This window comes from Castor canadensis, chromosome X (genome assembly GCF_047511655.1).
Source record: "Castor canadensis chromosome X, mCasCan1.hap1v2, whole genome shotgun sequence".
Lineage (NCBI taxonomy): Eukaryota > Metazoa > Chordata > Mammalia > Rodentia > Castoridae > Castor > Castor canadensis.
Window position 1 is genome coordinate 69,855,510 of NC_133405.1, and position 15,480 is coordinate 69,870,989.

General features: G+C 39.0%; 1 protein-coding gene and 1 long non-coding RNA gene across 2 annotated transcripts in view; one reads left to right on the forward strand and one right to left on the reverse strand.

Annotated features, from left to right (window-relative positions):
- Nucleotides 1-621: 621 nt before the first annotated feature.
- Nucleotides 622-2,270, reverse strand: Pou3f4 (POU class 3 homeobox 4). The gene has a single exon (XM_020151961.2). It carries the CDS (start codon nt 2,142-2,144, stop codon nt 1,059-1,061), a length of 1,086 nt encoding a protein of 361 aa, XP_020007550.1. The 5' UTR covers nt 2,145-2,270; the 3' UTR covers nt 622-1,058.
- A 1,509-nt stretch (nt 2,271-3,779) lies between these two features.
- Nucleotides 3,780-15,480, forward strand: part of LOC141419583 (uncharacterized) — a 315,071-nt gene continuing 303,370 nt past the window's right edge. Inside the window, exon 1 of the long non-coding RNA XR_012444226.1 lies at nt 3,780-3,836. This is a non-coding gene — a long non-coding RNA (uncharacterized lncRNA). The remainder of the gene's footprint in view (nt 3,837-15,480) is intronic.

Below are 15,480 nucleotides of genomic sequence, written 5' to 3' on the forward strand. Positions count from 1 at the left end.
GCTTCTGAGGAGCTCCACATTAAGGCATCCGTGACCCCGGTGGGTACAGAACCCTTCTAGTCGCGCTCAGACCACTCTTTCGCCAAGCGCCACCACTGAATCCTGGGGCACCCGGAATTAACGCTGTGGAAGTCTGTGGGGGCTCCACAGTTCCAGGAAGGAGGGCGCGAAGCTGCGAAAAATCTCCTCATCCTAGGCACTCCATCCCCAGGGAAAAAATACACCCAATTTCGACAACTCTCCATTTTACCCTCTCCTCTTCATACAGATTTCGGGTGTGTTGGGGGTGTGGGGTGGGAGATAAGCATTTCTCTCCCCCCCTCTTCCCAACCAACCCTCCAGTTTCTAAGCAATTAAAAAACCATGAGCTCAATGAAGGAATGATAATAATGTGGAGTGGTCAATTAGATACAAATTTTCTCACAAATATTGTGTACAGCTTGTAGTAAAACACCGCAGACATTTAGAAACGCTATAGAAGTTTTAAAAAATGCAAAACTAATCTATTGTAAAACAGATTTCACCTGAAATACAGCTGCTATAACCAAGGCGCTGAAAGGTTATTCAGAGGCACACATCTGTCTTCCCCCCTCCCATTCCCCCGCCCCCAAATTACCCCACTTCTTGCTCTTCCTAGAGAGGAGCGACCAAACAAACATTACTCAGAGTAAACAATATGAATTTATCAGCAGAAGAGGTTGGAGGGAAATTGCCTGGGCCGCAGAGAATATGAGGTCCCCACCTGGACTGCTTAATATAACTGTGTTTCAGAGTTGAGAAGACTGAATATGATTGTATTTCCTTTCTTAACGCAAGTTAGAACTCGAGAGAGGAGAGGAGAGGAGAGGAGAGAGAGACAGAGAGAGAGAGAGAGAGAGAGAGAGAGAGAGAGAGAGAGAGAGAGAGAGAAGAAACAGAAGGAAAGAAAAAGAAAGGAAGAAAAGAACTAGAGAGAGAGCAATAACAAAGAATATTATAAGGAAAGGAGGAAAGTGAGAAAGAATTCCGCACTGCTCCCAGTGCAACCCGCCGCCTCCTCGCCTCCTTGCTTCCTCCAGTCAGAGATCATGGCACGAAGTGTCTGTTTTCACCGTGTGCGAATAAACCTCATGCGGCTGCTGATCCCCTGGCGGAGTCATTCTTTTTTCTTTTTGCCTTCGATTACAGAACCAGACACGCACCACTTCTTTCTCCAACTGGAGGCTGTCTGCCAGCGAGGAGATCTCCTGCGCTGCAGGCTTGGGGCACTTGAGGAAATGCGTCTCCAGGACGCCCTTGACACTCACCTCAATGGAGGTTCGCTTCTTCCGCTTGCGGCCCTGGGCTGCGATCTTGTCAATGCTTGTCGGACTCCCAGTGGACGAATCCGCCTCCTCCAGCCACTTGTTCAGCAGGGGCTTCAGCTTGCACATGTTCTTGAAGCTCAGTTGCAAGGCCTCGAACCTGCAGATGGTAGTCTGAGAGAACACATTGCCATACAGTGTGCCCAGCGCCAGCCCTACGTCGGCCTGTGTGAAACCCAACTTGATTCTTCTTTGTTTGAATTGTTTGGCGAACTGTTCCAACTCATCAGAGGTTGGCGTCTCCTCATCCGAATGGTCCTGACAGTGGTGCGAGCCCAGCTCGCCATGGTCTGGCGGCTCCCTGAGCACCGGGTGCAGGCTCTGTGTGGAGGCAGCAGCCGGCGGTGGGGTGAGACCCCCGTGCTCCAGCATACCGCTCACCGTGAAGCCTGGCTGTGAGTACACGTTGAGGGGTTGGCCGCTCGACGTGATGGACGGGTTTGGAGCCGGGCTCGCCCCCCAGGCGTTCGGGTGGTTAGTGTGAGGCGAGTGGTGGGCTACATGTGGAGACCGGTGATGGATGATCGCACCGAGTTGCAGGTCTTCACGCCCAGGCTTCACGTCTTGTTGATCCAGGGGGCTGGTGGCCAGTGTGGAGGACCACGGGCCCCCGTCGCTCAGACTGGTCACCCAGTGGTGCCCGAGGGGATGCCCATTGCTGGGAACTCCTTGCAAGTAATCACTTTGGAGAAGTTTCTGAGGATTACGGAAAGGACTCCCCTGCTGCATGCCCGCAGAGTCGGCATGGACCAGGGAGCTGGAACTGAGAATGCTGTAGGGATTCGAGGCAGCTGTGGCCATGGTCGGTGAGGATCCCCTACTAGTTATAATGTGGCAGAGGGAGCTGCTTCAGCCTTTGACATCTATGGAGCGGGGGAGCCAAAGCAGCTAGCGCGGGTTAACCAGCACTCGCCAGGGCCAATCGCAGTGTGACTCGGCCTGGCCAGGCGTGAGCACAGCCAATGGCGACGAGGTAGGCCGAGCTAGCTTTCAAATTAGGCTGGCGAAGCTGGAGAATTTCACAGAGACCCAAGCAGGAAGTGAATCAATCTTTCGGCTCCATTGGCTGCTTAGCACAGAGTGGCAGCGGCTCTTTTGGTTAACTCTTTCCCCCTCCCCAAGGCTACGCTGGTGCTTGTGGTGGGGAAGGATGAGATGAGAGGGATATATTTACGTGAGGAGTAAGGGGCTTAGCAAGTGGGTTTTAGAACTCCTTTTGATTTATCTAGATCAACATAAGAGAGAGTGAGAAAAAGTAAATCAAGTTTAAATGTCATTTTGATTTTGGTGCGTAAAGATTTTTCACACTCACTCAGCGTTCCGAGTTAGTGTGTGGTGGGGACTGCAAAACAAAACGCCGATACAAACTTTGAGCAAACTCGTCTTTGATAGGAGTCTAAATCAATGAATTCATGATTCCAATAAAAGCTATTTTAATTTATTTTATTTATTTCATTTTATTATTTATAAGAAACTCGATCTCAAGTTCTGAACGAATCTAAGAAAGAGATTCCTATTTTCTTCTTAAAATTTTAATTTAGGGCATGAAGAATTGAAAATTTTTGGAAAGTAAATTTTAATGGGAGAATGCAAAATTCAGTTATTTTTAAAGTTAGCTTCCGAATTGAAGTTGGTTAATTGGAAAACTTGTTTTATTACTACTTCATGTCACCTCTCAACAGAGGTGCCACAACTTGTCAGAACAAGTTGTGAAGAGCTTTTTGCTGCAGCCAGCATCCCTCATTCATACCCCAGACACTCAAGGGACCCATTCCCAATAGGTACACAGGAAAACATTTAGATACCTTGCCCAATGCTGTCCCTTGAAAATTTGTTAAGACATTCACCCACCCCATCCCCCGCCAAAGTGAAGTAAACGTGAATCATTTATTTTGTCCGGGAAATTCAGAGAGAGAGAGAGAGAGAGAGAGCGGACTGTGGCATAAAGTACCTCTCATCCACTCTTCCCGTTTTCCAGCAAGCCTGAATCTCCTTTCAGCTTAGAAAAACAGGATTGTTTTTACATTTTGGTTAGAAGGAAAGACTTGCATCCTCCTAAGCTTTTATAAGTTATAGAAGGACAAGTCTCTGTGCTTCACTGTCCCTCGCAAAGGCTTAGCTTAGAAGCGAGGTGAAGGCAAAATGCAAAGATTTTATATTTACTCTAGCTGGGAAAAGGCAATGTCCGATACCAAACACGAATCAGAAGTTAAAAGAATGACCTTTCATTGCATAATTTTGGAGGTAACCTAGCTGCATAATTAAATTTGTACTTACAGAAGACGGCATCAGAGTTCCCTTATTGGTTTGAAATTCCATTAAATATATTGCAAGAGCTCCTAGGTTAAGCTTGATTTAAATTTGCATACATTTTCATATATTTAGCAGAAATAAAAGAAGGCTTGCAGCTACCAGAAAGTCATTAAGGCATTAGTTTCTCTAAGAAGACAGATCTGAAGAAAATACAAGAATATGAGAAAAAATAAAAATAAGGTGAGCTTATTCTGCCATTCCTTTATATAGCTTAAAGAATATCTATTTCCTGTGTAATTAGTGATTTCTTGATTTCTCTAGGACAGCACAGAGCAATAGGAGTTGATACTGGCATATATAAACGTGTTTGTTAGTCAGTAAAATCTGGCATCTGGTTGAGATCTATTTCTTTTTCTCCTAAAAAAAAGATAAACACTAATTATTAGCAGAAAAGCTCATTTGCTATACCTCCTCCTCTTGTTCCCTCATTGAAATTGTTGCTTCATTTGCCGATGTCCTATTGTAAAGGTTTATCTGCTTTAATCTACACATTGATTTTTCCTCTCTGTCTCCCTCCCACCTTTGTGCGCACACACTCTTTCTCTTTCTCTGTATCTTTCTCTATCTCTCCTCTTCAGAGAGGAAGGCCATTTCTTACTTGCCAACTATGTGCACCGTCTTTTGCAAGAACACAAGCTCATTTGTGCCTGAACCCCTGCTTCCCGACAAAATAAGAACTTGTTAAAATCAAACAAAAATACAAATTTTAGATGCTCTGTCAAGCTGCCTGTTAAAAGATCCATTTGTCAGTCTGTATTGGGTCAGCTTAAAGGTCAGAGGGAAATGCGTTGAAGAAAGGGGGGAAAAAAAAACACATACCGATCCTGACCATTGCCTTGCTGTTGATGTTGGTAAATTCCCCACCCCCACCTAACAGCTGCGTTTAGGAGAAAGAGTCGCTAATCTTAGTCCAGCCATTTAGGGAGTTGAGACACTTATCAACTGATAAGGCTTTTGCATGAAGAAGGGGTTCCTTTTCCAATTCTGACTTGCTTGAGTTCTTATAATCAATCTTCCTCTTGCTCATGGCCTCTGCTTCTGGAACTGGGTTTTGCCTGCAGAGCAAAAGTGGTTTAGACCATTTGCTCTCAGGCTGGGGGTGGGGGAAGTAGCAGGAGGGGGCATCTACACTGAGAAACAGGTTTTCACTCCCTTGTTTTGCCGTCTTGAATTTAAAAATAGTTTTTTTTTTTTTAAGGAGAGAATACATTGTCCTCCTTTTTTTTTCTTCTTTCTTTTTTTTTTTTTTTTTTGCTTCTCCTCTTTTTGCTTTTCATCTCTTCTCCTCTCCTGGCCTCTCTTCTTTCTCTACTCCTTCCTGCCCTCTTATTTAAAAACATTGTAAAAAATTATTCCCATGAATATAGACACTGCCTATTGCACTCAGGTGCAATCACATCTTGTGCAGCTGTGTGATAGAATATTCTCTTGCATGCAAGGTATTTTGCTTTTTGAAGAAAATATCTGCATATAGTCAAATCTTCTTGCTGTTCTAACTAATCTATTGGAGAGGTTTCCTTCGCCCTCTCCTGTCAGTCTAACTTCCCAAGTGTAACAGATGCCGCTCTCAAGCGCTCCTTTCTGCGGTTTCTCTTTATTCAGTCTCGCATATTTCTCCCCATGATCTGGGTTTCCATAGAGAGAGGAATAAAAGGGGGGACCATGGTCACAAATCCCCTGCCCCATGCAAAATAAAAGAGCCTCATTCAAAAGACGACCCCGTCTGGAGATGGGAGAAAAATAAGTCCCTGCGAAGCTACTGTTGCAAAGAACTGGTAACTTATTTTTCATAGACAGCATTTTGCCTTATACTCTTAAATTACTACTGGCAAAAGTTCTCTCTCCAGCATCTGGGATAGACACACACCTTGGTGTGCTCCTCATGCAGATCTTGAAGTCCACTGTGCCTCCTCAGATCTGGTTCTTCTCACCCCCTGTGGTGCTATGGTTTGAATAATATCACAATAGCTATTAAACCCACTGGGCTGGTGCAGCTAAAAGTCGCCCTAGAGAGGAGTCCAGCTCTGAAGCAGACAAACTGTAATTGTAGCAAATCCACCACCTATCTCCAGCAAGGCAACAAAGGTTTAAATTCTTGGGCAATGAAAGCACAGGGCACTACCTTCATTTCTTGTTTAGTTGCTTTCACAGTCCAATTTGCCACCCCACTTTATCCATCCCCCTTGCTTCATTTCTAAGACAGAAATTCATTTCATTTCTAAAAGAAAGTCAGTTTGCTTTGATTTATCATACTATCATTTATTTGTAACTTGGAGGTTCTTAGTGGCTTTTCTTCCCTACACGGGTCTTGTAGAAATCCACTCCCCATGTCTTTCCAAGCAAGGAAGGTCTCACAAAAGAAATTAAGCAGATTAATGTGGTTCAGGTTGCACTCCTGTGGAAGCAAGTGAGCATGGCTGCAGCTGGGCAGCCTACACCCAGACTCCAGAAAGTGCCCCAGCCATGGAGAATATGACTCTTGCAGTTTTAATATTTGAGTGTAGATTATGAAACATTCTGATTATGTGTACAAATTGAGGGAGGGAGGAGGAAGGCAGTCCTGGGCTGAGTTGGCAGGGGGTGGGTGTCAGGGTGGGAAAGAAGTCCAAAGGGCCAGATTTGATTGTGTGTAATACAGCATGAAGTTTCAGACCATAGGACACAGTACATAGGCATGACCTCTAGATTGAAAACTTCACCTTCAACCCAAGTTCACTTTGAAAACAGAACAAGTTAGATTGGGCTTGGTAGGGACAAGTACACATTTTCTTTTTGAAACCCAGGGGCTCATAAGGGAGGGAAAACAATTAAGCAGCTTCTCAAAGCAGCAGAGAAAGAAGCCTTTTTCCTCCGGTGTCTGTACAGTGAGCTCATGAGACATTCCGGGTGTTAAAACACAGCTGCCCTTCAAAGCAACAGCCCACTGTACCTCCTCTTATAGTTTTTCTTCCTTCCTTCCTTAATTCCTTCCTTCCTTCCTGTATTCCTTCATTCCTTCCTTAGTTCCTTCTTTCCTTTCTTTCTTTCTTTCGTCTCTCTCTCTTTTTTGCTCTTTCTTTCCTTCCCTCCCTCCCTTTCTTTCTTCTTTCTTTCTTTTTCTTTCCTTCCTTTCATTTTGTTCTTTCTTTCCTTCAGTCTTTCTTCTTTCTCTTCTCTTCTGCAAACTGTATAGGGAAGACAAGGGGCTCAAAACATTGTAGGGAAAAATGAATTTAGATAGCAGTAACAGACACTGGTCAATGATGACTCAAGCACAATTACTTCATTTTAGGGTCTTTGTTGTCTTTCCTTGAATGTGAGGGAAAAGATCTTCAGAGAAAAGGGAAAAGGAAGAAGGCAGGGAGTAATAGCATACAGTGAATGCTTATGTAGAAAGAGAGTAATGTAAAAAATAAAACATTACTCATGTAAAATTTTTTACAAATACTCAAATCTGCAAGAACACTAGTCATTTGCTAGCAAAATTTAATGTTGATGGGGAAGTGCTAAGGTATTGCATAGCTGGGACTGCAGACAGGATGGTTACAGAACAGGCAGGGACAATAGAGACTGCTGAGGGAAGAAAGGATGTTTGCTCCCACAGCTGCATTGGCTAGATCTCCTTGATCCAGTCTCAGTTTCTCTTCTAGAGTCACCTCTTCCCTCTCTGTTGCCATTGTAGGTGGGTGAACCCAGATCTTACAGGGCCCCAGGAAAAAAAACATTAAGGAGACAAAGCTATTGTATACTACTCAGCACGGCTATCATTTTCCCTGGCATTAGGATTGGGGGTCTAGGAATTATTGTGGGCATTTTCTAGTCACTTGTTTTATACTTCAGACAGAGTCTAGCTTTGAGGAACTCTGTTGACATTTTACAAAATACAAATCCCATATGGAGTTACCCTTGCCTCCTTATTTTTTTAAATGGAGACATAGATTGTTTCCATACTTAAATGGCAATAGATGTTTTTATTTTTATTTTAATTATTCTTTTAAAATCAAAAATGGTAGAGTAAAGATAAGAAAAAGTAGTTCTAGTAAAATCACTGATGAGAGGGTGTGTAGAGATGATCTATTACTTTAAACTCTAAATATTGGTATTTGAAGTGTCAATGAGTCAGTTGAACATTAGATATTATTTACAAGTCTCTTTAGTAGTTAATAGGGAAGCCCCAAATAGAAATTCATTTCCTTCTTCATACACGGATTAAAGGTTTTAATGTGCAAAATTGTGAGGATGCTTGGGCTTCATTCAGAACTGAGATCCTCTGTTCCCTGCACTTCACTGCCTCCCAATCCTTCCCATTAGTGTTTATCTGAAATGGCAAGCATTTCACAGACCAATGTGGTTGTGGGACTACAGAAAACATTTTATATATCAAAATATGGGCTTCATATAAAAAATTCTTAGTAAGTAATTTGCTGAGTGTCTCGGGCTCACATTGCTATTTTGGAGTCTTTTTGTGAACAAGAATGTAGGTATATTAAATTTGAAAAGGAGCAAGTGATAAAATTTACGAGCTGTCATAATTCAGAAATTTTCATTGTTAATATTTTTTCAGGAATAGAAGTAGAAAAGGGGGCTGAGGGCTATGTGAAAAAATTATACACATGAATATCACACACACAAATATGTGTTTATATATATATACATATATGGAGAGAAAGAGAGAGAGAATTTTAGGGAAAAGTTCAATTTGCAACAACTTTTTGGGAACCCATTTTAAACAAGACTATTACTGCTTCCTCTGTTGTGATCACTATGTTAATTCTTCTTGGAGAATTGTATGTTGGCTTCCTGAGTTTTCTTAAAAATCTCCCTTTCCTATAACTTTTCTTTGGGCTGATAACACTCGGGATTTGGGGAATTAATTTTGCTTCTCTGTTGAAGAAGAGATTTATTTGATCTGGTATTTAGATTTCTAGTTGCCTAAGAAGGACCGTGGTGTGTATGCATTTGGCCAACAGAAGACCCTAACCCCTCATCAGTTCCGTGTTCTTGCTGGGTCTCTTTACAGCCATCCTTTTCCCTCATCTGGTGTTGCTGTAAACTGGAGTCCACTCACACCAACCTATGGAAGGTTACAACCAGAGAGAATCAAGGAACTGCCCCAGTAAGGCAGAGGTGGGAGGAGGAGTTATCTGGAAAGTAACAGGACCCCTCACTTCCTGAGAGGTTCATCTAGGATGCCCATTAGGTAGAGGGGCATGGCCTGACCTTAGACTCCTAGACACATACTGAATAGGGCTGGTTTAGTCAGGGCCATTGGGGAGGGTGGTGAATGGAGGTTAGTAACAGTCGACTGAGAAATCCTATCTTAAAATAATTGTGTGGATGGCAAGTGAGTTCTATTGTGACAATAGGTAGCTGCTGAAAGGGGTTTATTTTGGCAGCCTCCTGGGCCCTATTGCCCCCTCACCTCCATAGCCTGTAATCTTCTATTTGGAGTAGAAGCTGAAGTGTAAAGGCCAGGTCTTTCCCCCTGCAGGAGGTAGAGTGAGGGTGTGCAGTCTTTTTGTGGACAAGAATCTATGTATATTATGTTTGAAAAGGATCAAGTGATACAATTTACTAGCTGTCATAATTCAGAAATTACCTAGCACCCTCATCAATGTAGCTGGGCTAGCCTGGTAGCTTTTTGGAAGAGCTGTGGGTCTTGCTGAATTTGCACATAGAATCCTGACCCTGGAATGTCTTGACACCATTCCAGCAAACTCCTCCTAGGCCCAAGACCCCTTTTGACCCTTGAGTACTCTTAAACCCAATGTCTCCCTTTTTAGACCTGCATCAAGATAAGGCATTCAGCATACTGATTTTTCAGTACTGATTTTTCAGTAAAGGCCCAAAACACCTGTCTCTACAGATGCTTTGTTACCACAGTTCTGAAGCAGTGAGCCTCTACTCCAGTGGGGGTGTACTCAGGAGAAGCACCTCCAAGATTCTTTGTGTTTGTATATTGGGGTGATGTCACCCTAAAATATTGTATATAGTCACTAAGGTGCCAATTCATATCACATCGAAGGCATAACACTGAGCATTTAAATCTCTCTAATCTTTCTTAAACAGAACAAATTTCCTATTTTTAACAGTTGCCAGGGATATAAGAAACCTTCAGCAGCTAAAGAAAGATGTTTAGGATAATGTAAATATCAACACTCAAATTTCTCCTGTACAACTTAAATATTTATTTTATCTTACTCAAATGTTAGTGAGAATAAAGGTTTTACTTTCCCCCACCTATCCTCATTTGCCTGTCTTTAATTTTGGCTTTTGGGAATTCTGTTTGCAGTTAAACTGTAAGTTCAATTACATTTATTCTCATCTTTATCCTTGAATACAACATTTTTCTAAGTGCTTGATGTAAACATTAGTTATGCATCGTCCCCCCAACAAATGGATCACACACACACACTTTTGTGCATGTGTGTGGGGGGGGAGATATTTTACAGAGTTCAACCTTTGCACGCTGAAGAACAAATCTGTTTGATTGTAAATTGCCTTTAATAATGACCTCAATGCTGCGTATGAATCTCAGCTATACAGAAACGGAGATTTAGAGCTGTGGAGGCTTGGTTTTCTTTTAACAGCTAGTTAACAGCTTTGCATAGACTGAGATTTGTCCTATACAAACATTCACATTTGAGGTGGAGAGAAGTATTTGAGCTACCGGCTTTTATAGCCCTCAGAGTAGAAGAACTGCGTTTTCAAAACACTTCTTATGTTTTCAATGTTGTTCATGGAGTTTGCAAAATGTTCCAATGAGGATAAAAATTAGTCACAACATACAGATAGAAACACTTTGGGAAAGATAGAATATGCTTCTTTTCTGAATTGTATAACTATAAATGGAAAGAAAGCAAGCTTTGTAAAAACATAAAAGGTAACATAAAGAGTTGCACTATAAATATATTTTCTTTTGTCATGTCATTAGAGTAAGTCTCATCCCAATTAGATATAAAGCTCTATTTAATAATCCACCTTACCGTATTTTGAAAAGAGGTACTTTTGTACATACTATGAAAGAAAATCAGTATATAGTTATCGGAAGGTGTAGAGAATGTTGGGAAATAATACAATGAGGTTTGGAGTAATAAGTAGTTTGTTTAATTTTTAACTACCTTAAAAATTCATTATAAATTTTTTAAAAAATTGTTTGGAAATTAAAAAAATCATCTCTGCCATGCACAGCATATCAGAGTTCATTGTGTCTTTATGGGAGGATGCTTACTTTTGGAGGTGATTGTTGAATTTAAATAATGCTTATTAAATAAGCTAACTCTGATGATTGATGGAGCTTTGTTCAGAAAGATAAGTTAAAAATGTTTCTAGCTTACATTGTTATAGTTGGACATTGTTTTCAGTTATGTTGGATTATTTCTTATTTGGCAGATCTGCAAACTGCTTTGAAATGACTAGTAGTGTTTAAGTACATTGCAAATAAACTTACTGAATTAATATGATTTCCTATCAGTTTAATTTATGTTTTATAGTTAGTTTAGTATTCTGATTTGATTGCCTTAGTAATGTGAATTGCCTACAGCTGCTGATGATACAGCTTTAATTTTGTTTTAAAGGTCATGTAAACATGTGCCTGTAGTATAAGGAATGCAAATTCAATTCCCTTTTAATGTTTCCTCAATTCACTTCTGAGGCTTTACCTAGAAAATTAGTGGGATTTAACATAAAACTATTTTAATGTTATGATTTCATTAAAATCCTTTTTCGGTGCTTTACTTTTCCTTTTGCAGGGTAAAGAAGTCTTCTTCTGCTTTACAGTATATAGTTCATGCAGCATACATCACTCATACTGAAGGCAGAAAAACATGTCTGTTAAGATTTATTTACTTTTCTGGTGCTTCTACTAGCAGAGTTGAGAACTTCATTTCAGTTTCCCTGTAGCTGGAGGTAAAAAGGACACAAAACAAATTAGATAATCTAGCCACAATTTAGACTGCCTTAGAAGCAGAATATTGTGCAGACATGTAGGAGCTTCTAGTCACAAGTACTTTTACAATACGAACACATGATTGAAAATGAACTGTGGAAAACATACATTGACAGGAAAAAATATTTTACATACAGTTGACATCAAGCAGAAATGCGTTATTTGCACCAAATTAATATGGAAAACCTCGAAGCTACATGGCCTAAATATTGGTTGCCATGAGGTTTATTTTTATGTAACTTTTAAAAACATTAATATTTGAGATTATCACAAGACTGTGCTAATAGATCACATTGAAACTTTTTAGAAATGTGCTTTAAAATTTCAACAAGTCTTTACAAAATAGGCAATGGTTTGTGGAAGAGATAGTCACCATGTAAGAATGATGGATGTGGGGATGTAAAACCCAAAAGCTGAAATAAAGTGGAAAGATTAACCTAATGCTTGTGGTGGCACCATTGTGCTGTTTTATAATTTAATCTTTGCTCTTCTTATTTCTTTAACCTAAAGCTTGTTTGCACTGCCACAGATCATGTTTTCAGTTATATTTCCCCCTTCAATTGGATTGGCAAAGAAATGAGATGTTAAAATACTTAAAAGTAAATGTAAGTACATACATTTATTTGTTAGCATAGAGACACTATAACAAAAACAAAAATAAAAACACATATTAATGAAGCCTGAATGTGATAAATCTCAAGTTTTACTTGCAGTTGAGAAATAGTAATTCAAATTTTGGATCTCAAATTTGAAAAATAACTGTTGTTCCATTTTAAGAAATGTGTTTTGTTCTGTGTTTGTGCTTTAAAATTGTTACCTATAATATATTAGTGATCATGAATGTCCACAGAGAAAAGGGCTCTGACCATGGACATCTTAGGTACTGATCTAAGGGGTTGACTTTCAAATTTTGTCCCTCTGGCTTTCTTCCTACACATTAGGGGCACTTCTTGTTTTTCATTTTTCTTAATATTAGGGAACTCAGCATACAAAGTTTATATTTAAAGGCTGGAAAAAATTCTACTTTTTCCATAAGCACTCTGGAGTGTAGCAGTACAGTATTGCACTAATAGCTGTTTGATGATAAAATTGACATTAAAGTGAACTCTCCTTTATGTAAGTTTTCCTGTTTGCCTTGTGTCAGTGGAAATTAGAAAGTTAGAGTTGAAGTCTCATTAAGATGGGTTTGTTGTGTCTTTGTTTTTGCATAATCTTAATGCTGATATATATATATATATCATATTTGTTTTTGCATAATCTTAATGCTGATATATATATATATATCATATATATATATAATCTTAATGCTGATATATATATATATATCATATATATATATATGTCATATATATATATATATATATATATATATAAGAACATATATATATATGTTCTTAGAATGAAAACCACAACTGGGAAAGCTGTGCCACACACCAATTATAAAAATCCCTGTTGTGTTTTTCCTTTGATAGAAGACTTAGTTACAAGATTGTTTACTTGCTTAAGAAAATTTAATTTGTGCAATGATGGAGTACTACATTTTATTATTCATTTTTTTTTTTGCCATTTGGTATTTTGAACAATAGATTCAAATGAGGAAATCTATCATTTTCATACTGACTCAAAATTTTAAGAATTGCTCACAAAAGTGTTATCTTAAACTAAAAATGGACAGTAAAATAAATAGAGCTTCTAAAGCAGATCACTGCTTGGAAATCTACATGTTGTAGCTGAACTGCATGATCATTATTCACTCATTTCATTGTATGCATCTGATGTTACCTTATCAGATGATAATGCATATACAAGTGTCAATTTCAAGGAAGGTACACATTTTTCTTTGATGGAGATATTAATATCATTATACTGCAATAGATACAGAGATATAGTTGAAAATTATCTATTTCATGGTTACATGTTCATGCACCAAAAAAGAGAAAACTATTGATATGGGAGTAGTACATGTCCCAGAGCTTTACGTAAAGTAGCTCTACTTAAGAAAATATTTAAATATTTTAATAACCAACTCCACCCCTAAAAAACTTAGCATTTATATTCAACTTAGTCTGTTATAATCCACTTGCAAAACAGATAAAGTCCATGCTTCTTTTAATTTCATGTATACACTCACATATGCTAAAAAAAATCAAGGTGCTTTTTCATGCAGTTAAATCTACCCACATTCATTTTTAGATTTCTTTCAACTGCATCCAATTTCTACAATTTCCTAACAACCTATAACTTTCCCCATTGAGCAATGGCATGCACTATTTGTGTTCTAAGAATGAATTATTCGAATATAAGCAAGTTATATAGAAGTAATTTGTGGCTGATTCTATTAATTTTACCCTTATCACTACTTGGCTTCAAATATAAAGAGGTTTAAATGACTTTATTTAGTTAAAACGGCATTATAAAGCACCTGTGGTAGTCTCTTGTCAAATCTCTACCTTGCATAGTAACACGATAGAAATTCTTTGTTATGTCTGTTCAGACAGACTGTGCACATTTACTTAAAATCAACTTCACTGGAATAACTGAGTGAAACAATGTACTTGAAACAATGAATCACAATTCAACATTTCCTAACAATGCATGTTCTTGTATGTTCTATTATGTATTTTTCTTGGTTATCTTCTTATATCTGAAGTTCTATTCCCTCCCCCTTTCCCTCCACCCCATGTATTTGATCATTTCTCCAAGTCCCTTGGCTGAACCAATCTCTTTTCATGCAGAGGATAAAAAGAGAAGAACTTCAAAGTAGGTTCAGGTAATTAACAGCTGAGGGGAATATAATCTAAACCATAGACCCTGCTTTGCACCCAGGCTGGCTCTCTGAGCCAGCCGGCAAGGGAGTGCCTATTCCCTATAGCATCTAAATCTGCTTCCTCTGAACAGCTCTGCCAGGCCTCCAGTTATCACATCTGCATTTCAAACACCATGGCTCTGGCATTAATTATTAATTAGCCTACAGTCACCCTTGAGGATTCAAGTTCCAGTCTGCACATACTTATTCACTGACCTCTATTTTAGTTTTTGTTGGGGGAAAAACTCAGTAGAATGCTTAATAATTTCCTTTCTTAGACCTTCTGTTCTAGTTTCATGGAAAGGAAACAGTATATTTTCCAAGTGGGAATAATCACAGAATGGCCCCCAAACTTATTTACAGTAAAACATTCTGTCAAATGTTGATGGCCATGGAAAGAGTGAAATGACTTATATACAGTATTGAGTGTTAAAAGTACTTTTTAGTGTTCAATAAATTGACTGTGTGCAGGTTCCTCAAATTTGAAATATAGTCATAGGAAAAAGCCAAATATTCTTTAGTTCTCAGTAAGAACAATGGAAGGACTTGTAAAGTGAACTGGATTCCATCCATGGCTAGTACCTGTGTATGATCGGTAATCATTCAGTAGGTATGGATGAAAGCAGGAATATCCAACAGAAGTGTAAACACAGTAACGATTTTTTAGACAGGTACATTTTCTCATCATTGGTTTATCCCAAAAGAAATTCAGATAGTGTCTTTTCTTACCAGTAAATATTTTGATGTGTATGTTAAATTATTACGCTATTCATTACAAACCCTTAGGACCTAAATGTGGAAGCTTTTATAGAATAGCATGCAGATTAATTGAGTGAGCTAAACTAGGTTTGTACTTTAGCCCTGCCACTTATTAAGTGACCTTAAATCGCATATCATCTATGAGATTCTGATTTTCTTTTAAGAAAATGAGAGTAGCATTAGAACCTACCTTGTGGGATTGTTATGAGAAGTAAATGACATAATGCATATACATGTACATCATAGTGGGTGACATAGAGTGATGCCTAATAATATTAATTATTACCATAAAATTTTGCTTCATTATTATACTGAGAGATTTATATAGTTCA

Excerpts from the sequence above, each read along its gene's own strand:
- Pou3f4 (XM_020151961.2), bottom strand. The coding sequence starts at position 2,144 with ATGGCCACAGCTGCCTCGAATCCCTACAGCATTCTCAGTTCCAGCTCC.